This window comes from Eleutherodactylus coqui, chromosome 6 (assembly GCF_035609145.1).
Source record: "Eleutherodactylus coqui strain aEleCoq1 chromosome 6, aEleCoq1.hap1, whole genome shotgun sequence".
Lineage (NCBI taxonomy): Eukaryota > Metazoa > Chordata > Amphibia > Anura > Eleutherodactylidae > Eleutherodactylus > Eleutherodactylus coqui.
The window spans coordinates 133298770-133322198 of NC_089842.1; the positions used below are offsets into that span (position 1 = coordinate 133298770).

General features: G+C 42.7%; 1 protein-coding gene across 1 annotated transcript in view; it reads left to right on the top strand.

Moving 5' to 3' along the window:
- LOC136632657 (C-Jun-amino-terminal kinase-interacting protein 4-like) overlaps positions 1 to 23429 on the top strand; it is an 82340-nt gene that overhangs the window by 47809 nt on the left and 11102 nt on the right. Inside the window, exons 13-22 of the mRNA XM_066607699.1 lie at positions 2987 to 3040; positions 4942 to 5118; positions 5807 to 5936; positions 7343 to 7429; positions 10488 to 10541; positions 12934 to 13081; positions 14110 to 14197; positions 17361 to 17441; positions 18999 to 19066; positions 19169 to 19317. Of these exons, the coding sequence (XP_066463796.1) occupies positions 2987 to 3040; positions 4942 to 5118; positions 5807 to 5936; positions 7343 to 7429; positions 10488 to 10541; positions 12934 to 13081; positions 14110 to 14197; positions 17361 to 17441; positions 18999 to 19066; positions 19169 to 19317 (1036 nt within the window). The remainder of the gene's footprint in view (positions 1 to 2986; positions 3041 to 4941; positions 5119 to 5806; positions 5937 to 7342; positions 7430 to 10487; positions 10542 to 12933; positions 13082 to 14109; positions 14198 to 17360; positions 17442 to 18998; positions 19067 to 19168; positions 19318 to 23429) is intronic.

The following is a 23429-nucleotide window of genomic DNA, read 5'->3' on the forward strand; positions in this document are numbered from 1 at the left end:
CAGACTCGCTCCTCTCCAATCCATACTAAATGTAGCAGCAAGGTTCATTTTTCTAACTAGCCGCTACTCTGACGCCTCTGCACTATGCCAATTACTGTATTGGCTGCCCATCCACTGCAGAACTAAATTTAAACTATTCACCCACAAAGCTCTCCATTGCACCGCTCCACCGTACATCGCCTGCCTCCTGTCGGTACACCATCCAGCCCGCTCACTCTAATCCGCTAACACATTCAGACTAAACACCCCTCTAATACGAACCTCACATGCTCGCCTCCAGGACTTCACCAGAGCAGCACCCATCCTCTGGAATGCTCTACCCCAAGGCATCCGGACAATTCCCGATGCACGGAATTTCAGACGTGCCTTAAAAACGCACCTCTCCATGGAAGCATACCAAATCCCCTGACCTAGTCGCCTGCCCCTCCATATGGCTCCCCACACCTTCAACCCTGCCTATCACATACGACCTCTACCACTGCACCTCTTTACCGCCTCCACCAGTTTGCTTCCTAACAACTGATTTCCATATGTAATTCCTGTACCGCCTGTGTTCCCCCATACCAACCCCCCCTTGCACCTCCTGTATCACCCCCACCCCGTTTGTTTCAAACTGATTATATATCACATGTAATTGTTGTATTGTCTGTGTTCTTCTGCGCTTGAAAGCGCAGCGGAATAAGTTCTACAAAGAAAGATTATTAAATATTCGCCTCTCCCTGCTGTGTCTCGCTCTACCACTCCAGATCTCCCCCCTGACATCATGTTTATAGGCTGTCCCAGGTGAAAAGGTGCGGGAATGCAAAAATGTGTTTTCGACAGAGTGGCTTTTAAAATTATGTAGTCTCTGTGCCCAAAATAACTTTATTTTAATGATTACTTCATAAAGTTGTACATTTTAGTAAAAAGAATTAAATGAATGTATTATCTAAAGAATGTTCTGTTCATATCAGCTGTAGCATAAAGTGTTGGCATAATAGCACAGTATGCTATAATAACACAGTATGCTGTGCTATATTACCCTGGAAAGCTTTGAAGGCCATGTCAGAAGCTCAACAGACCCCATGATAATGAATAGGACCCTTCAGGTGCCATCTAGATCCAGCATATGGTGTATCTGGCACTTCTGTTTTTACAGTTTAGCTCCTAGAATGGCGCCAAATGGAAATCCAAAAACGCTGATATGAACCCTTAGCCTTAGTCATAGCCAGCCTACAAGTGTATATACGGTACGTAATAATTAACAAAACCTAGCGTATCTGCGTTACAGGGAGACGAGACCAAAGGGAAGGTTTAACCCCTTGAGTGGCGGGTTTCCTACCACCCTGTTGTGCCCACTAGGGCAGGTTTTTTAAAATGGTCTAATCATTGAATTTCAACTAATTTTGCAGTTGCGTCTCAAGAGCCATAACGTTTTCATTTTTCCATTGACATGGCCATATAAGGGCTTGTTTTTTGCGGGACAAGTTGTGATTTTTTTAAACAGGGGGGAGGAAAAAAAGAAATGGGGAAAAAAGAAAAAAAGGGCCATGTCATTAAGGGGTTAAATAATGCATTAACTTCCTTCTCTGGGTCATTACGACGCACATGGATACCACATGTGTGATTGTATTTTTTTACAAAGTAAAGGGAGACAAGTGTTTTTATTATTTTTTTTAATTATTTTTTTACTTTTATTATTTTATTTTTATTTTTTTTCTTTTGTCCCTTTAGGGGACTTCCACAGGGACCCATCAGGACACCTGATCACATTCTGGGGGTCCGATGGTGACAGCCCTTTACATGCTGCAGTGACAGCCCTTTACATGCTGCAGTCACATAGACTGCAGCATGTAAAGGGTTAACACAGCAGAGATCGGAGGTTTTCTCTGATCTCTGCTGTAAGAACTGGTACCTAGCTGTCCTCTGACAGCTAACAACCAGCTCTCCCTGCCACAGAGACCATCGGCTTGCTTCTGACAAGCCGATGGTCTCTATGGCAACCTGTAAACAAACCAGTGCAGGAGATTGCCGGAATATCGGCAATATCTTCTGCTGGTTTTTCAAAGCCCTTGCTTTGTTCTCTGTGGGTCTGTGCAGGCAGAGCACACTGTCACAGCTTGTGGCATTGTGCTCTGCAGCTCCCATAGTGATACATAGCCCGGAAATCTTCCGGGCTATGTTGCTATGGGCAGTGGAGCTCGTCCCGGAAAATTTCCGGGCGTGCCACTCAAGGGGTTAAACAACACTGGTCCTGTAATCTGCATAGGGGGTGTAAAGCGAAATGTAGGATTTCTGGAATAGGCCAGTGGAGTGGATTTTTTTTTTCCCCCTCTTAAATGGGAAAGCACAAATTTTGGATGGAGAAGTAAAAGGAGAATTTGCGTAAACTCATAAAAAGTAAATACTTTCTCAATACCTTGTTACTTAGGCCAGCTTCAGACAGCCAAGAAAATTGTGCAAGATCTGTGCGTTTACAAGACGCACAAATCTCACACAAATATGAACCCCTTTCTTTTGAATGGGGTCATACACATGAGCGATATTTCCCTGCATGGCGCTGTGATGTAATGCTATGTGGGAAACAGAGCGCAGCATGTTCTATCATGCTGCGAGCTCTCGCATTGCAGCATCCATTGTTTGCAATGGGGCTTGCAGCAGCGCAGCACATGCTAGGTGCACGCAATGCGCCGTCTCCCATTGAAAACAGTGGAAGAAAATCTGTGATTTTCCCCTGTCGCGGCTGACAGCCGTGGCAGGGGATTCCCTTTATCCCCGAAGTCATGTGAGGCTATTTTCATATGAAAAATGCCCCTGGGCTTTCACATGAATGGCGAGCACCATATTTGGGGGTGGGATTCACAGTTCTATATCACACCCGCCCGTGTGGGGTTGGTCTTGGGGTATGAGAAATTGATTAACTGTACCTATAACATGGTTTTCGTTCATGAGATGTTCCTATTAATTTCTAACATGGAGATAATGCTTTATTGATCTATTTTTGCAGGATTTCCAAGGACGTGCAAGATGTACAGATGAAAAAGTCTTCCTTCTGGAAGCTGTAAGGAGACAATAATGTAACTTTATGGATTTCTAAACTATGATCAGATCTAATCTAAAGGCACGTTCCCATGTGACCTCTCCTGGACAGACCAGAGGCAGCCAATACCACCCTGTTATGCTAGTCAGGGCTGTCTTCAGATTATTGTAGAAGTCATAGGGATATGACAAATCGGGGAGGTCGGGGGAGCCCTGCTCTGAAAACTTGGAAGGCATAACTCATGAATAGCCTATAAATGTCAGAGACTGGAATACCTGTGTAATGTTACATGCAGACCACCAGTAGTTAGACGTGCATTAGGATTCCATTAATGGATATTTTATTTTTATCTGATGGTAGGAATTGTAATGGAATTTTGGATGTAGTTTTAGATTTCTTTAGTTTTTTTTGTTATAGCAAATGGAAATTAGGCAGTTTTTCCACCAGGTTAAGGCCTATGTGAATGAGTGCATTCTCTGTTCAGCGCTGAAAATATTTGGCATCGTCTGCTGTGCAAAAAGAATGAGGTATATGATAACATGGCATATATTAACTATATCGCTTGGCAACGAAACAACCGGCTTTGATGAGCAAAGTGTATATTAAGCCTCTGTTTATTTACACAGTGTGCTGGTCACAGCTTGCATGCTATTTGCATTCTAACATTTGCTCATCTGCATCCTACACCAGGTTGCCCTTTAGTTCATTTCAGGTTAATAGTAGTACTCTTAGTTACTGTAGGTGATCTTGAAGGGTACATAAAACGCTTACTCACTTATTCCTATATTTACTAATGCTGCTGTGCTGCGTTCACTACATTTATATATGTTTGCACAAAAATAACTTTTTTTGTTTTTTACTTATTTTCATTCATTTGACGCAAAATATCATTTGAAATGCTACTGTACTTTCATGTGTTACAGGGGTTATCCAGTCTTTTGAAGAGTTTAGTTATATCAGATTTTTAAATATATTACACTATAAGGCTACTTGTCCACCGGTGAGATTTCATAGCGAGATCTGCAGCAAAAAATCGCCTGTGAAGTTCGCATGACATGCTTTCCATAGGATAACTATGAAAAGCACAGCCTGACGTCTACAAGCGGAGAATCTTAGCGATAATCCGCTTGCGTAATTTAAAATCGCGGCATGCCATGATTTGTCGCGATTCTTCGTAGTAAGCCTATCAATTAGATAGGCTCATTGTGGGGACCTTACAGTGCTCCCACCTTCTCTACCGCAATGGAATATATCTCTAGCGATATTCTGTCACGGCCATGGACAGGCCGCCTTATACTGAAGAGAAAAAAAAAAACCTACTCCTGACACGTATATTATACTCTGCACTTCCAAAATGCCCAGGAACACCGCATGAATTCAGGTCACTTGATCACCAGTCCGATGCAAACATCTTGTGTTTGTGACATTTCGTATTCGTATCACACAATCCTTCTCACCTCTGTGAATCCACAAAACTCTAAATGTCACAGATCATATGACAAATGCTCTCCGCTCATTGACACCCTTGAACACATCGGCCCAGATAATGCGACAATTCATCTTCAGTAATCGACTTCCTTAAGCTAAATGTACTAGGGACAGTGACCAGGGCTACTGTGACCTGTCCGCGCAAGGCGAATCATGAGAGTTATAGTGTCCCCTTTCCCAGTCTAGCCAAATGGGACCGCTTGGGTTTTAGAAGCAGCGTTTGTAAACAGCTCTGATGCAAAATATGGAAATGCACAAAATTTGGCAAAAACTAGAAGAAAGGACGCAGACATTGGTGAGTATCACTGCAGTAGATGTTGGCTTGATTTGTTTTTTTATGCAGTCAAATAACCCCTTTAATGCATCCTGTATGTTATACTTGGTATTTCACCTGACTATGGTGACATTTTTAAAATCTTGCTTTATTTGTACAGATTTGACAGATTATTTAGTCCGTCTACTGCCCCACAAGGGAAACCAGTAACGCCACCGAAAACACCTTCTCCAGTACTTAACAGAACCCAATCTGATGCTGCTATAATGTATTCTGCCGCTGGAAATAGTGTTGTACGAAATCAGCCTGTGAATTTTTACACATCTCATACCTCAGAGTGAGTAGATTGTTACCTTTTACTGAATCCTTGTGTACAGAAGGGATGTAGGCATTATAAAATACATTTTTGTTATTTGTATAGCGACAACTTATTCTGCAGCGTTTTCAGGTAATCTATTTCTTTCCACACCCCATCGAGCTGGGTACTCCTTTTTACCGACCTTGGAGGAATGGAAGGCTGAGTCAACCTTGAGCCGGCTACCTGAACCATGCGGGGATTATCTGGTATTCGGTATACTACAGGGCTTCCTGCATATGTCAGCGCCTTTACAATCACATTTTAGGTTATGCTCCCTAAATTGTTTTTGTAGACAATCCTCTAAATATTGGCTACTCACCCTTCAGAACATGACACGTTCGTTCTTGTCACTTAAAAGTCAGGATAAACAACAAGGAGTTGTACCTAGTACATCATTTGTTGGGTTGGTGTTCTTTTAATTTAAGGTCACCAGGAACTTTAGAACTTGAAAAAAAAATTGTGTGGTGGTAATTTACCCCAAAATGCGTTATTGAACATCGTTTATTATAGTAAAATTAAGGCAATGCCCTAATCCAACAGTTAAAAATTATGAAGTCGAATTGTAGGAAAGTTACTACGAAAATGGTAACATAATGGTGAATTTTACTGTACGATAGATTTAGTATGAAATACCAGTGGTTTTAGAAATGTCTTCATTTTTCACCAGTGATGTTGATGCCGTGTCATTACGGAGCAAGAAACATGAACATTATCGTCACATTCGTTCTCACATCTGGAAAGAGCATGGGAGAGCACAGATTCATGGCTGGAGCGTCCCTCCCGCTTTTAAGAGCAGGGTAAGCAAAAGTTACTATTACGTTACTTGCATGCACTGCCAGTCAAAAGTTTTAGAACATCTCAATTTTTCCAGTTGTTGTTTATATTTACACAGTTTAATGTCTCAGGTGTACTTTGAAATGAAAGCACAGAAGAAATAAACAAGTTAAGATTAATACAAATAATGAATTACCATATATACTCGAGTATAAGCCTAGTTTTTCAGCACGTTTTTTTTATGCTGAAAAAGCCCCCCTCGGCTTATACTCGAGTGAGGTAAAAAAAAGCAACAACAAAAAAACCTGCAATCCTTACCTCCCAGCCTGTGTCTGTGTCCCCGACGCGATGGTCCCCCTGGCGGTGCGGCAAGCTGCTTGGGAATTCTCCCTGCTCATCTTTGAATTCCATTGCCCTCAGTGCTATGCAGGTAAGTGCTGTGATTGGATCGAGTGCCAGCCAATCACAGCCTGCGCTCGATCGTTCACAGCCATTCAGAAATTTCCTCTCAACATTGTTGCAGAAGTTCCCACAAATGTGCTGCACTTGTAGGTTGCTTTGTTTTCATCCTTCTGTCCAGTTCATCTCAAGCAAGCTGAATGGAAATTAAGTCTGGAGACGGTGCAGGCCATTCCATTCCTACCTAAGCTTTGAAAGTAGTCTAAAAAAGTTGAGACACTTGTAGGAATAGTTTCCAATTTCAAACCATAACTTTCTGTGCTGCAGAGCAGCTGTTTTTTATTTGTTCCATGAAAAATCCCTTTGGTTAAAACCATTAATTGAGACTATTGTTGCGTTTTCAGGTTAAAACTTCATGATATTTTTTAAGTTTTGAACATTTTGAAGATTTCAAATTATTTGCTGGAACTGTGTTAATATAAAACATAACTGGAAAAATCGAGGTGTTCTAAAATGTTTGACCGAGTGTACACCTGGGGTGTCTAATGCTCCGGTATGCTAAGAATACTTCAGTATGAAGATTTGACACTTTACTACTATACTAAAGATATCGTCTTTTATTAATATTACCGCACTACTGTTCCAGACTCCAAGTAGTATCTCACCCTTTTCCTATTGACCCTGTAAATTACTGGGCCTCTAAATTTGAGGTCCTACACACAAGGCCCCCCTTTTTGGGGTTTGATTATGAGTGGCGCACAGCCCAGACTTTTGGATCAGCTAGCGGTAAGCTGTATGCTCGCCACAGCAGTCATATGCAAGATGAGAATCTGCAGCAGCCCCTGATGCCTCTACAGGAGTTATTAGGAAGTACTTGTGAGAAGGGGAATCGCACTTCCTGTAGTAGACCTATCTTACTGGAAGGCATTGTGTTCCTTTTACACCTCTTTTTGATACTTTCGGTACAGCAGGCAGACTTGGACAGGTATTTTCTTGTATGATATTAATACAAAGAACTTGTATGTGCTAGGGTGACTCTCATGCAGAAAGTGAGTCTAGGAATGCACCGGTGTTGGTCCAGCTTCGCCTTTTGGATCAGAAAGATCCCAGAACAAAGGTAAGTGAAATTTTGTCCTTTTACACCTCCAAATGAGATGTTTGCAAACCATGCCAAAAGTGACACTCTTTCCGAAGGCTGTGCACACGCATTCTAATTCATCTCTATGGGAATAAGCGTACACACCCCTGTGAAATAATCAAGTTTGTTGTGCGTGTGCTTATTTTGCCAGAGATTTGGGTGTGCATGACTGGGTGAGGATTCCATGTCAACTGAAGTATAAGCACTGGTTTATGTTTCGTATATGGTGCTTATAGTTAATGACAGGTTCCCTTTTAGGGGGTTTTGCTGTGGTGTTCAGTGCATTTTTGTTTTATGTTCTCCCTGTCAGGTTGAGGGGAAAGGGGCTAAGGACCAGGTCCTTGAGGGTTTTTACAAAAGCCCCTTGATTTCATTACATTTGTAGGATTGTTATAAAATAGAATCTATATTTGCCTTTTCATTCATAAATTTTATTTATTTTTTAAACTTCCTTTAGGGATTACCTAAGTTCTAAGAATCCCCCTCCCTTCCTTTCATCTAAGCTTCCCTCCCTGGTTGATTTTGATATGCTGTAGGTTTTGTTTCCTTCTTGTGCCTTATTGGCGCATTAGTTTTATGATGAGATGCATACTCTGACCATTTGTATTCTGGTTTCTAATGGCAAAATGCAGTAAAATTCTCTTCTGATGCCATAAATGGATGTGAATGCTTCGAATTTCCAGAAGTAAATTTTGGTTCTTTTTGAATTTGATTTTTCTGTTACTTGAAATCTGACAAAACAATCTAAAAGTCAAAGTGTTTAAGTGGTCAAAGGGGTTATCTCAAAATTAACTTTTATTACCTATCCATGGGATAGGTGATAAAAGTCTGATCAGGATGGATCTCACTGCTGAGACACCCACTGATCTAAAGAATGGAAGTCCCAAGTCTCCCTTTTCTCCTCACTGCATCCACCACAATGGGAAGGATATCTAATGGAGCGGTGGTCGAGCATGCTTTCAAACTGCCTGAGAAAGCCGAGTGATTGTCATTTGGCCACTTTCATCAGCCCCATTGAAGTGAATGGAGCCGAAAACGCATTCTCGTCCACTACTCCATTAAATCTCCATGTCACAGTGAGGGGAGTAGTGAATCTGTAATAAGGAGAAGAGGCCACGAGACTCCCCTTATTTTTGGGATTGGTGGAGGTTTCAGTGGTGAGACCCCAATGATAAGACTTAAGTTATTTTGGAAATGCACCTTTTAATAGAGCTCTTTCATTAGTCAGGGTTCACACATTGCAACCATGATGTTTGTCATCGTTTCCCAAAATTGCAACAGAACGTCAGCATTTTTGCCTCAACTGGAAAACCTTGAGAAGCTACACTGCAGCCGTAACGTGTAGAACCAGCGTTGGGAAATTCCGTTACCATTTGTGAACTCTGATGTCTAATTGCATCTTTCCCGATTTCCCATGATAACATTAGGCGATGCCATTTTTGTGTCTAAGAAAAGTTTATTTGTCCTGTTCGCTTATTGTAAAATCTAATGCAAAATAGCTTTTATTTCGAAAAAAGTTTGCTTTTGTGGTCAGGACATAATTAAAAATACAGTGGTGCCTTGGGTTAATAGTTTAATTCGTTCCGTGATGGAGCTCTTGACCCAAAACACTTGTAAGTCAAATCAATTTTCCCCATTGAAATGAATGGAAAAGCCATTAATCCGTTCCGGATCGCAAAGCTCTCCCACTGATTTCAATGGGGATGGCGTTGCCCCATTGAAAGCAATAGGATGCCGGCATCCCCAGAGTGATTTTTCTAGGAAGGGCTTTAAATATAAGCCCTTCCCTGAAAAGCATCTCTAGCTGTAGTAAAAAAAAAATTAAAAAAAAAAAAAAAAAAAAAAAAAAAAAATATATATATATATATATATATATATATATATATATATATATATATATATATATATATATATATATATATATATATATACACACACATACATACTCACCTGTCTGCCGGGGCTCAGGCGCAACTGGCCACCGCTTGTTCTCCCTGCACTGCTCTGAAGCTTTTCAGCAGGCGGGACATAAAAATGCAGGGAGAACAAGTGGCGGCTAGACATGCCTGAGCCCCGGCAGCAGCAGACAGGTGAGTATATATTTTTTACTACAGCTAGGGATGATTTTAAGGGAAGTGCTTATATTTAAAGCCCTTCCCTAAAAAAACACTGCAGGGGGTTGCAGGCAGGCCATTTCTTTCAGTGGGGCCACCGGCAGCAGCAGCGGCCCCATTGAGAGCAAGGCTTGTAATCCAACTTTTTCCTCTTAAATCAGAGCAAAAGTTTTGGAGAGAGCCTGCTCTCAAGTCAAAAAGCTTGTAAGCTGAGGCACTCTTAACCCAAGGCAACACGGTATATGATTTTGAATTTCAAATGCTTCAAGAACATACGCAGTGAGAGCCAAAGTCATTATACAATGCAGAGTATGTCCATGCAGTTCAAAATGAATGAAAAATGTCTGGCTCTTTTCATTAATCCCTTCCAGTGGCTCACTCTGCACATCCCAAGGAGGAGTACAGTAGTGTCAAATTATTTTTTTTTTTTTTTGCTGCCTAGTGTAATACCTCATTGACATGACCTCTAAGGCTGGGTTCCCACAGGGAAGATTCTCGGCGGAAATCTCGCGGTTTGGCCGCAATGAAAAACCGCCGCTGCAAAACTCGCGGCGGCTTTGAAGTGGCGTTGCCGCTCGCTCTTCCGCTGCGGCCGGCGCTCCCATAGAGGAGAGCGCGGCCGCAGCGGAAAAAAAAAATGAACATGCTGCGGCCGGCAAAACCGCGCCGCAGCAGCGGCTTCTGCCGGCTTAGCCGCAGCGGATTTGCCGTCCCATGTGGATGAGATTTCTGAGAAATCTCGTCCACATGGCTGGCTAATCCTGGGATTAGCGGCCGTATGCGGATTTGCCGCGGCGAAATTCCACACGGAATTTCCGCGGCAAATCCGCCCCGTGTGAACCCAGCCTTTAGCGTATTTTAGTGTACTGCTTTTTGTTTTGTTTCTGCAGAAATTACAATCCACTATTTTATACTTCTTACAGTTATGGTGTGCAACTGGAGCAGCAACAGACTCGACGGACAAGAGAAATGAAGATGTAATTCTACTTTTTGCATTTTGTTGAGTGTTACTAATCCGTCTACCAACTGGTACACAGGCAGATTCACACACCAATTCACAGCAATATACAGAAAAGGCTAAATCCTACATAGGGGTGTCAGTACTTTGTGTGGTTCACTTACTATAGAATATGTGGGGCAGCTTGTTTGATCTAATATTATGGGCATGAACAATAGGCTGTAAGTCAGTATGTTGCACTATAGGAAACCATGTGATTGGCAGGCTAGACAAGCATTATATATGCAGTTTAAGGGTAGGGTCTCAGAGGCCAATGCATATCCAAGATATGGACATGAAACTTCTCATGTCAGTGGAGTTTGCAAATTAATTAAACGTTAATTGACTCTTGCTTGTTAAGGGCCTTGTGTTTTTGGTTACAATGGCACATCAATTAACAATTAGTAGTCCGTTAACAATTCATTTGCATAGCTGCAGGGTTCTTGGCTGCATTGTGGCCTTATTTTGGATTATGTGAGAACCTAGTGATAATACTAAGCAGCCACTTCCCTTGTGAATGGTAGGTGTGTGAGTGGTTGTTCATCGGTATCTGGTAGCTGTACATCCTCCTCCATATAACATTTTGTCTTTTTTACATGCTACTGGAAAATGTGTTCAAACCTGCCTTTTCATGCCTATATTAGACTGACCATTCTCGTATGTAGCGGTTAACCCAACGCTCGTTGCCCGACAACCCCATATATATGTTTCAAATGCAGAGAGGGTAGAAAGCTTCTGCCAGAGAGGATTATCTCCCAGAGAACAAAAGCATCAGGAAGTTGAAATCCAACTGTCGACTCTTATCTTCCCTGTCATCTGCTGTCAGGAGGCCACTGTACATATTAGATGATCAGAGAGGACCGCCAAATCAGTGGGTTTTGCAGATCTGCGAAATGATTTTGGTGGTCTTGGCTGATCATCAAAGGTTTCTCGACATCAGAACAGACACAGCCCTTGCCAAATATTTATTTCAGACCACTTTTTTTTTTTAACCTGGGATCTCTTGCTAATCCTCCTTGGTACCCTGCAGCCATGTGACAGAGTGGAACCCCCTTTTTAGAAACTTCGGCAGGGCTGTAAAGCTATATTCACATGGTGCAGATTTGTGGGGGAATCCAAGACAGAAATCTGAGGTTTCTCCACCTTAATAGGTGACTTGTATTTTTCCGCAATGCAGATTTTTAATACATGGTGGAATAAATCTGCATCAGGTGAGCTATAGATGTCGGAGTCTTCAATCTGACTGTAGCATCATGATACATACATTTACGGCATTGCAGTAAAGTTATCCTAATGTGTTAAAGTTTGCTTTTGTTTCATCTGAATACCTATTGAAAATGAATAAGAGTTAGAAACTTCACAGGAAATCCATGTGAAATCCATCTGTGAGGTTTCTATGTATGAACATCCCCTAAGGGCCTTTTCTTTCTGGACCACTGGAATCAGAACCATAATTGTTCAGTGTAAATACTTGCACAATCTGAATGACGAGCGATAATTAGTTCGTTATTCGGACTGTGCTGGCATAAAAGTCAAAACGACGATCGCTCTGCGGAAGCAGGACACTGTTCATCTATGACTGACAGCCTATTTACTGTGAATGGAGGCGAGCGGGTGGAATGATCTCCGGCCTGCTCCGCCTCCATTCACTGAGCAATGGTCTGTCCTGTGTGAAAGCGTCTGCGTGCCCTACAGTCGTCCAGTGTAAATGGGCCCTAAGGGCTTTTTTGCCTTAGTAATAAAAATAATAAGAAAACTGGTTTAGACTTTACATCCTGATTTTCTGTATTTCTAGCATATATGCACTTTATTACTTATGCTATTGCAGGAACGGTTATTAGATTTGCTTGTGTTCTACATATTGTGCAATATACATCTTTTTGCTGTATTTTTTTGTATGGAATAATACAGACGACTATACTATTCACAGCAAAAAAATGACTGACTACACATAGTGACCCATCGTATGTTAAATGGACACTCGTTAACCACCTGTCGGATTTAGGGATGAATTCGGCATATGCGCCAAGAGCTTTCTTACCACATACTCTAAATTTAGTTCACAAACCTGATTTGAAGGTAGCCTTAGTTCTTTAGTGTCATATTGAGCTGTTTTTCAGAAAATGTTACTAAGAAGTAAACGAGTCTAAGGGGTATGTCTCTTTAAGTCTAAAGTCTGGGGCATGAGTGGTGATATGACCAATCAGCTGTCAACTTGTAGGGGAAGTTGCCAAATTAGTTATTCTAAGACAGAGGAATCCGTAACAAATGCTGATAAGCCGACCTTTTGAATAGATGCAGATATGTTAATGTGTGCTTAAACTGTTCTTTTTTTTCCATGTGCTGATATTCAATACTTCCTGTGTGGACAGGGTACCAACTTGAATAGTTTAGCGTGGATCTGTTCGGGTACCCATTCTGTCAGCGAGATCATGGTGATAGATGCAACGTCTTCCAACCATGTTGTGGATCAGTTTGAAATCCACAATGTGCATGTCCTCTGCGTCGCCTATGTGCCAGGTATTTCTATTTCTTTTTTCTGTGAAGCAAAGTTTTGTTGCTCTTAACACTTATAAAGTGAGCTGCGCTAGAACTCCTCCATCAGGAAGGCGCATCACATTTCTGCCAGCCCTCAAGCGAATACTTTTTTAAACAAAAAAATGTATTGGTTGACGTACCTACTGACTAGAATTGGTGAAATGTAGTTCAAAAGTGCATACCTTTGACTCATTTAACCTCCCTTACGTTAGTAATCTATTTTTGTGGGATAGAAAAGCACAGCATACAATTCTTTGCTGTCCCACAAAAACATAGAAATGTAGGTTTTCTTCTTTTTTTTTTTTTTATTTTTTTATTACAATCAATGGAAAAAAGTTCTGGAAGCGTATAGCTATACATTTCCATATATTTGATGTATATGTGTTTTTATTATAAAGTTCCTTAAAGTGACCTGTCCGTTTAGGGACAAAATTCTTTCCAGAACTGGTGGGGGTTGTATATTACCTGCAGTTGTTCTTCTCTCCAGTTTGCTGGTTTTAGGTCACTTTTTTTAGCTGTCCAATACGGCAAAATACTTTGTAAAACTACTACAATACATACGATCACTTCAATGGTTTCTCATTGGTTGGCTTTGTTGTAAAGCTGTAGTACTTCAGTTGGACTCCAGTTAAGATAAAGTCTGAGATATTTGAAATGCACAAAGAAGGTTCCTCACAACAGTATTTTAAAAAGGAATCAAGTTTGGAATATAGTACAGTACATTGGCCCAGTTACCCCCCCAGGGGGAGGGTCCTGACTCTTGGATCAGCCAGTTGGCAAACTAACCAATCCCATCTTTGATTTCTTAATTATTAAAATACTAGAATAGAACCATTTGCTGCATTCTATAGCAATGTAAAGTTATTTTCTTTGTACTGAGTAACTTCAGTAACCTCTTCAGTGGGGTTTACAGTCAAATTGTTCTTTTTTAGGCTTCAGTTTCATATGAGGCCGATTAAGCTATATGTTTGTTATATTTTCTTCTTTTTTTTTCTATGTATCCTCTATAGCTCACAAACTGAATGGAGCAGAAGAGCAAGAAGCCTGTAAAGATATCAACAGAGATTCCACTATTTGGTTCGGGACACAGGAAGGAAGGTTAGAAGCAACCCCTGCTATCTACTAAGAAATATTCTTAATCTGCAATTAAAAAAATACTACTACATTATAAAATAATACCTCTGGCTACTGTGTTAGGTGGAGGAATCCAGTCTAAATGTATTTCTCATGTTTCACAGATAAAATGCTTATTGGAACCCTCAAAGGCTGTTGAAAAATTTCACTAGCTGAATTTATAATTTTTCGTGCTTTTCATTGGGGGACACAAAAAAGAGTGGATATAAGCTGCTTGCCACTAAGAAAGCTAACTCCTTCTACATAGGCTATGCCCAGCCTATGGGCACCACGATGATCAATTCTAGTTCAGTGTCAGTAATTGGCAGACATTCGGCATCCTTGTCCCTCCCACAGTGACTCAAGCACAGAGGGTCAAGGAAATTGCAACAGCTGGCAAAAGGGAACAGACCAGTTTTTCTGCTCTGTTAACCATTCCAGAGGTGACCTTCCGTGATTATCCCTATCTGCGTCCCAGAGTGTCGCGAGGAGACGTATACTATCCCTTAAAGAAGACCATGGGTGGAGAGGATAACTCCCCCTCCTGTTTATTTAGCTCTTCACCCTATGGCCCCCTCCGAGCAGTGATTTTTCAATGCTATGTTTTATCAGTTTTATAGGGGAACATGCATTTATGTAAACTCTTATAATACAATGCGTTTCTTGGCTTCATGGTCTGAGAGCTTGTTTTTCTGCGGGGTGACCTAAAGTTTGTATACAGGCAAGTCTTTAATAGGCAAAAAGTCATGGCAGCCCTGTGGACCTTCAGAAGACCCAAGGCACCCAGATGGCACCCCCGCGATCCCATCTCATGTGAGCCATTCAAATTCTGATTTTGGACTTTTAGACTTGAAGCAGTAATTAAAGGGTTAATAGCAGCGATCAGAGTTCTTTCTGATCGCAGCTGTTGACGGTGGGTATCTTCTGTAAAAGCCACCATGTATGGAGGGGGTTCCGCTCCCAGACCTGCTCCATAGACTGCATGGGCTGTGGATGACTATATACGTGCTAATGGCAGGGGTATGTGCAGTTTGGGCGTATATAGTCTTATGTGTGTGATACAAAGGGCTTCATGAAGACCTTGTCCTAGCTTCAAGCTGAATGTTGTACTGTCAGTATAACTGTATCTGTTTTTCTCCTTTTCCTTCAAATGATCAGATTTGCTCTTTGGCATTTCGGACAGATAATACAAGGGGTTACATCTGGATTCTGCCTTTTTGTGCCTCTAACAGGGCAAAGAAATTGATTTCTCTGCTGCTTTATTTTTATTGCTGTCACTTATGCCACCGTATTATATCACATTAATGCTCCTCCAGTGAGAGGGAAATTTAAATGTATTTTCCCTGTACAATAGCACACTCGTTCTAGTCTTCTAAGTATTTTATGAAATCTCTGTTTATCTGTGAAGTCAGAATTCTAGAACACTGTGTTGGATTCCGAGCCCAAACCATCACATAATCTGCCATCTGCTTGGCTGGTGGTTCTTTCCACGCTGCACTCTGTGCTCTTTTGCATTCCAACATGTATACAAAGAAACTGAAGCAACTTTGCAATTGGCCTTGATTTCAAAATATCTTATTGGTTTATGTAAACGGATGTAATGCAGATCTCTGTGTTTCTATGGTAGCAAAGTCCAAAAAAACATCTGTCCCTTTTCTTGCTAACGTAAAGACCCTTGAAAATGGGAAGAGTCGCAGGATCAGATCGCACAGGATTGTTTGCAGCCTGTAGACACACAACTGTATACAATTTGTATTCTGCATATTTTATATTGGGTACATATGAAAACGGAACAAAATGGTTGCAAAAATACACATGTGCCCACTGAAATGTTAATTCAAATATCCTTTTAAGTGATCCATAAAGGTGACTACCCACAACTTAAAATTGCTTTGCAGTCACTCTGTGTTTCCTCTTGGCTGCTGACCCGGACCTGGGACTGCTACACACTCCATAGCCAATCACTGGCTATTGAAGGTCAGTGCTAAGGCCAGTGATTGGCTGCAGCAGTTACAGGTGCTCCAATCAGGAAGCACAGAGCAGCTGCAAAGCAATTTTTAAGTTGTGGGAAAACCCCTTTAACCCCTTCCTGCTGCAGGGCGGGCGTACATTTACATCCTGCAGTGTTAGGCTATGTATTAAGGGAGATCGTGCGGCGATCTCCCGTTGAACGCCGCGGGCAGGCTGTTTCTTACAGCCGCGCAGCTGATCAAAGCTGTTAACCCTTTAAACGCGCTGTCAATTCTGACAGCGGCATTTGAATCCCCCAAACGATGTTTGGAGTTCCCATACGGCCCCCCGCGATGAGATCGCAGGGAGCTGTCCGGATGTCATGGCAGCCAGGGGCCTTCTGAAAGTCCCCAGGGCTGCCATGACAGAATGCCTAACAAGCCCTCCATGTGGGAGGTTTGATAGTGCAATTGGGCAGGCAGTCTATGATGTAATGCTATGGCATTACATCATACTGCAGGAGCGATCAAAGCATCGCAAGTTGCCTCCTAGAGGACTAAAAAAAAAAAGTAAAACAAGATCAATAAAGTTTTAATAATTTGTAAAAAAAAAATTAAATTCATTGCGCACAGAAGATAGCGGCAGAAAATAATTTAAAACAATTAAATGTATTTGAAAAAAAATAACAGTACGGCCAAATAAAAAAACCTACATAGGTTTGGTATCGTAGTGATCGTACTGACCCATAGAATAAAGTTATCATGTTATTTTTGTTAGTTTGTGCACCGTAGGGAAAAAAAACGCAGAAAGATGGTGGAATGTCCTTTTTTTGTTTTCATTTTACACCTTTTAGAAATTTTTCAGTACATTATATGGTACATTAAATAGCACCATTGAAAAATACAACTCGTCCCACAAAAAACAAGCCTTCATACAGCGACATCGATGGATAAATAAAGGAGTTGCGATTTTTATAAAGGGGGGAGGAAAAAAACGAAAATGCAAAAAAAATAAGGGCCGTGTCATTACCGGGTTAAAGAAATGTGTGGTGCCTTATTATGCCAGGGCCTCATCTGCGCTTCTTTTTACCATACAGGTGTTGTGTTAATTGATTATTCTAATTTGATATGTTACTTTTTCTGTTTGCTTCTCAACTACGGTTCTCCGTTTTTTTTCTTTTGGTATGTTTTTAATTCAGTTTGTTCATTCATTCGGCTGTGTCTGGATGGAGGACCTGTCTTCAGAAAGTTCATCTTAAAGATGCAATTCACAGTATTACGTAAGAGACTTTTGTGCTAATCACTTGTTTTTAATGCAATGACATTTTCATTAGAAGTTTAATGGGGTTATCCAACATATATATATTTTTTTCTTAAGCACACGTGCCCTACATCATAAAAGAATAGCCTTCTATTATACTCTGCTTTCCCAACTTGCTGGATTTCCCACAACACCGCTCTGTCCTCTGTGCCCGGTCTGTGTTTTGCAAGCTACAGCCAGTCTGTGAAAAGGACATCACAGGCTGCTGCAACCAAGTACAGACCTCGGCACTTGTGCACTGAGCTCTATTAGTGGCTGCAGCAGCTTGAGATGTCCCTTACAGAGGCTGTTGTAGCCTGTAAATCAGATCTGCTCATCTGTTTCTGTAAAATGAGGCCACCTCAGGCAGCCTGCATGTGGCACAGGGTAAGAGTAGGTTAGCCGGGACAGGGTCAAGAGGCCATATTTCTCTAGAGAGGGGGGTGGGGCTTGATGGGGGGCCCAACCTGCGGTAAATGTCTGAAAAAACAACAATAATCGGGTACGTTAGATTTCAATAAGATCTTGGCATTTCCTTGGGAGATGAGACATGCTCCATAAGCATTTCATGGTAATTAATTGCTCTCTCTATTGAAATTACCTGCACTTTTGGGCTGGCATCCCACTATTTAAGCATTTAGACATTGACTAGCCTCACAAGTGGCCTATATTACTTTTTTATTACTGTCTTTTAGTGGTAGATGGCATCCAAGGTGACACACGTACATTTGTGTGCCCCTTTAGCAGTTGGGTGGGATGGAATACACAGGATATGCCATGGAAGTCTGATAGATGCAGGTCTCACCTATGTCAGAAGGACAAAAACAGCTGAGTGCGCTTTGCTATGCGGTTTCCGTAAATCCTATAGAAGTCAATGGGAGTTACGCAAATGGTGTAGCAGAACAATCTATGCTGTTTCTGGAACACTGAAAGGGAACCTGTCGCATCCCCACAGCACCATAAACTAAGTCATGGTGCTGTTAGATGTATCAGAGAGCTTGGTGAGGTATTTTCATTTTTTATTGTTTTATACTCTGCCTGGTCTTGCAATCTAGCGCGGTCACCTATTAAAATCTGACTCTTCAGAGTCCCATGCACACGCTCCCCTATACAAGTCTATAGGAGAGCATACAGACAGGATTCTGAAGTCATTACGGCACGAAAACCTGACTCTTTTCAGAGGGGGACACCGCTGGATCGTGAGAGTGGGCGAGTATAAAAAATGCATCCCCCGGCTCCCTGTCACTTCCCCTAACAGCACCGGAACTTAGTTTGTGGGGATGTGATCGCTTCCATTTAAGTTACATAAACAGGGTAGTTCACTGCCCCACCTTGTTTCCGAACCTCCCATTCACTTAGAGGAGGTAAAGTAACCTGAATTTGGTTATGCAAACCTAACTCCCACCTTCTCTTTATTTTATTGTCCATGTACAGTTTGACACATTCACCATAAAATAGAGGACAACCGTTTTTCATAAATCTGCCAACAAGTTTAATAAAGACTCTTAACATTCTTCCTTCTGATACCTGATCACAGGCATAACAAGGACCGAGTAGTAACTACTTTGGGTGATGGGACACTTGCAATTTTTAAAAGGAATGCAGGTAAGTAAAACTGAGAAATTCAAAGGCTTCCAGTATGCATCCTCTATTAGTATGAAGCTTTTATGTTGTCCTTTTTACTAAATGAATTTCTCATTAATTCAGATAGGAACTGGGATTTGGATAACCCAAAAGTTATGGACTTGGGGAGGCCGCAGCAATCCATCCGCTGTTCTGCAGCTGTTCTTGGGGAAGTGTGGTGTGGTTACAGGAATAGGATATATGTCATGGATCCAAGGATGGCCAAAATGAAAGTAATTATTGCTGTTACTTTATAGAAATCACTTTAGTATTAATAAACATTTTAACAGTTCTAGTGTAATGGATTGAGAATTTATACATAACTAGTGCAACATGAAACTTGGTAGTAGCTTCACTGAAACATGTCCTCTAAAAAAATCCCCCTGTAGTGCTCTCTCTTTACATAATGTACCGGCAGTAATGTAACACAATATCCGTACAGATATATTTACTGGGTTCTCCATCCCAAATCTGGTATTGGACGGAATTAAATGTTTAGTTTGTATGAATTGGACACTCAGATTAGAGCTCTCTCGGTAAATTCTATAGTATGGTATAGTAAGGATTTTATAATATTACTATAGGTGTATTCATCATTGCACTCCAAGCATGCTCTGCCTGTTTATCATTGCCAGGAGCATTTCTGGAGCACATGCTCTGGCTATTCATTATTATTGGAGGAAATTCAACAGAGCATACTCGGAGTGTGCTAGCTTTGCTGCATCCGAAAGCTGGGTATAAACAGAACATCCAAATGGCAGCACCCAGTGCAATAACTGATCCAATTTATCCTGCACAGATAGCATTGAAATGGATGCAGAAGCAGTACGGATGTACGCGTCAGAAGCCATTTCTCTATCTGATGATGATTTATAAGCCTGTATACAGTGATGATGGTAGAATATATTAGGTTGAACAAATCTGCAGTGAACCAACAAAATACTTTACAAGTCAGCATTAATGTTCAGCTTGCTGCTACTAATGGACAAATAATTCCCAATAACTAGGTTACATCTGCTTCAGACTTTTGGTCAGATGATGTGTGATCTGTCTGCTGGTGCTCAGTTTGTTCAATGCATCTGCAGTCCACCAGGTCACATGATTTACTTTATGATGTCAAAGATTACTCTGGGAGTAATCCAAGAGTGTAACGATGTCACATGCCATAGAAGATGGTTGTCCCATGTAAATTATCAACTTTTTTTCTGTTGGTTCTGGAGCAGAAAAATCTTGCTTTCCTCGTAAATAGCTTAAAATTAATTAAATGTAATTTTTATCTAAAAACTTGGATACAACATTCTTTGTTGATTTATTTAATTTTCCCCAGTCGTCTCCACGACAGCACCAATTGAGATTGCCTCCTCCTGGTAGGACAGGAACATACTGAGAGGTTAAAAGCTCCCCCCCCCCCCCCCCCCCCCCCCCGTCCCCACTTTCCTCAGTGTCTTCCTGTCCTGCCAGGAGGCAGGATCTCTGAGAGGAGCTGGTGGAGAAACCAGCCAGGATTACTTACAGGCGGATCGGAGGGCAGTGGGTCAGCCTGTCCTCCCTTCCAAGCCAGACAACTCCCGGGATGCCACATGGGGTGGTAACCCCCAGGCCAGGTTCCTCCCGCGGCGGCCCATGGGGGGTACAAAGCAGGAGCCTCAGTCCCTCTCCTCCTCCCTGCAGAGTTACAGCGCGGCGCTCCAGGAAGCCCTTTGACGGGGGGGGCGGGGCGCCGCGTCACGTGTCCAGCGCGATGACGTCATCGCGTCTGCATCAGGGGCGGAGGGGGCGGGGCTTAGCGCAGGAGCGCGAAAATTTAAAAAATATAGGAATATAGGAAGCCTCTGAACACCTGCATCAGATACAGAAAATTCAAGATGGAGTCCATCGCCTCAACGATAAAGTTGATTCCCAAAGGAGCCTACATGGCATCCATCGATTTAAAGGATGCTTATTTCCACGTACCGATCCACGAGGGGCCCCGGAAATACCTAAGGTTCGCAGTGGATATGGGCAAAGGAATAGAGCACCATCAATTCAGATGCCTGCCCTTCGGGATCTCCTCAGCACCCAGAATCTTCACCAAAATTATGGCAGAGGGAGCCGCCTACCTGAGGAAGAAGTCGGTCCTAATAGTACCCTACCTGGATGATCTTTTAATAATAGCAGAGTCCAGAGAACTCCTAATGGAACACCTGGGGATAGTGATAGAACTTCCCCAATCCTTAGGATGGATCATAAACTGGGAAAAATCCAGCCTAGATCCCGACAAGCAGAAGACGTTTCTGGGAATAACGCTCAACTCAGAATCGCAATGCTCCTGCCTACCCGAGGAAAAAATACAAAAAATCCGACGGTTAGTCAAGACCTTCCTACGGAGACGATTATGCACAATTCGGGAAGCCATGTCTCTCCTGGGAAGCTTGATGTCATGCATTCCAGGAGTGGCATGAGCCCAGGCTCACACCAGAGCCCTGCAAGCCTCAGTCCTATCCACGTGGGACAAGAGGCAGTCCTCTCTAGGGACAAGAATGTACATCCCAAGCAGGGTAAAAACATCCCTGCGTTGGTGGACATCCCCAGAGAACCTGCGGAGAGGGGTTCATTGGCTACAAAACCCAGCCACTCACATCACAACGGACGCAAGCGCCTGGGGATGGGGAGCGCATGTGGGGAACCAGTTCTTTCAGGGCCCCTGGCCTCAAAGGACGAAAGAACAGTCCTCAAATTACAGGGAACTACAGGCCGTATGGCAGGTCCTACAGCAGTTAGGGAACTCTCTACGGAACCGGCATATAAAGATACTGTCAGACAATATCACCACGGTCGCCCATATACGACACCAAGGGGGCACAAGATCTCCCGCCCTGCAAAACATCGCACAGAAAATTTTTCACTGGGCAGAGGGCCGGATCCTTTCGATCACAGCAACCCACTTGAAGGGGACGCTAAACCAAAAAGCGGACTTTCTAAGCAGGAGGCAAATAGACCCAGGAGAATGGTCTCTCTCCCTGGAGGCGTTCAGAATCCTGACCAACCGGTGGGGGACCCCACAATTGGACCTGTTCGCAACCAGGGAAAATGCCAAAGTAAGCAACTTCTTCTCCCTCCGGCCGGGAGATCGTCCGACAGCAGTAGACGCCCTAGGCCAAGACTGGGGAGAGGGGCTGGCGTACGCCTTTCCTCCTATACCGCTGATCCCCAGAGTCTTACAACATTTCAGAACCCAGGTATGCACACTAATCCTGGTGACCCCCTTCTGGCCTAAGAGAAGCTGGTTCGGTCTTCTAGCAACATTGAGCGTCCAGGACCCAGTCAACTTTCCTACCTGGACGGATCTTCTATCGCAGGGGCCACTGAACCATCCGAGCCTAGACAAGCTCCACTTAACAGCATGGCTCTTGAGGAATCCTCACTAAGAGAGAAGGGATTCTCAGAGAGGGTAGTAGAAACGTTAATGTCCAGCAGAAAAAAGACGACCCACCTTATCTACCAGAAAGTTTGGAGAAGGTTTGCCTCATGGAGACAGGGAAGGGATTGCGGAGATTCTATCCCGGACATCCCTCTAATCTTAGAGTTCTTGCAGGAGGGCCTAGAGATGGGCCTCTCTCCAAGCACCCTGAAGGTCCAGGTCTCAGCCCTTAGCGCCATATGTGACACAAAGTTCGCAGACAACAGATGGGTCAACAGGTTCCTAGCAGCAGCAACTAGATTACGACCTAGGCCCATTAATCTTTTTCCAGACTGGAACCTTAATTGGGCTCTAAGGGCCATGACAGCGGTACCATTCGAGCCGATCGAAGCACTACCCATAAAAATGCTTACTATCAAGACCATTTTCTTAGTAGCCATCACCTCCGCAAGGCGGGTTAGCGAGCTGCAGGCCTTGTCCATTCGCCACCCGTTCCTGAAAATTTCGGACACCAAATTAGTATTTAAAACGGACCCGGCTTTTATGCCAAAAGTGGTATCACATTTTCATAGGTCCCAAGACATAATAATCCCCTCATTTTTTAGTAAACCTAAAAACGAGGAAGGAAAAAACCCTAAGCTGCCTGGATGTTAGGAGAGCAGTCCTAGGCTACATAGAGACGACAAGCCACTGGAGATGGGACGACAACCTGTTCATCCAGTTCAGTGGCCCAAATAAAGGGAGCAAAGCAGCGAAAAGCTCCATAGCCAGGTGGATCCGCCTAGCCATCATAGAGTCCTATAAAGCCCTCGGGAAGGAAATCCCTTTTAGCTCTTAAAGCTCATTCTACAAGGGCAGTAGCATCCTCATGGGCCGAACATAGCTCAGCCTCGGTCGAGCAGATATGCAAGGCCGCAGTCTGGAAGAAACCCCACACGTTCGTTA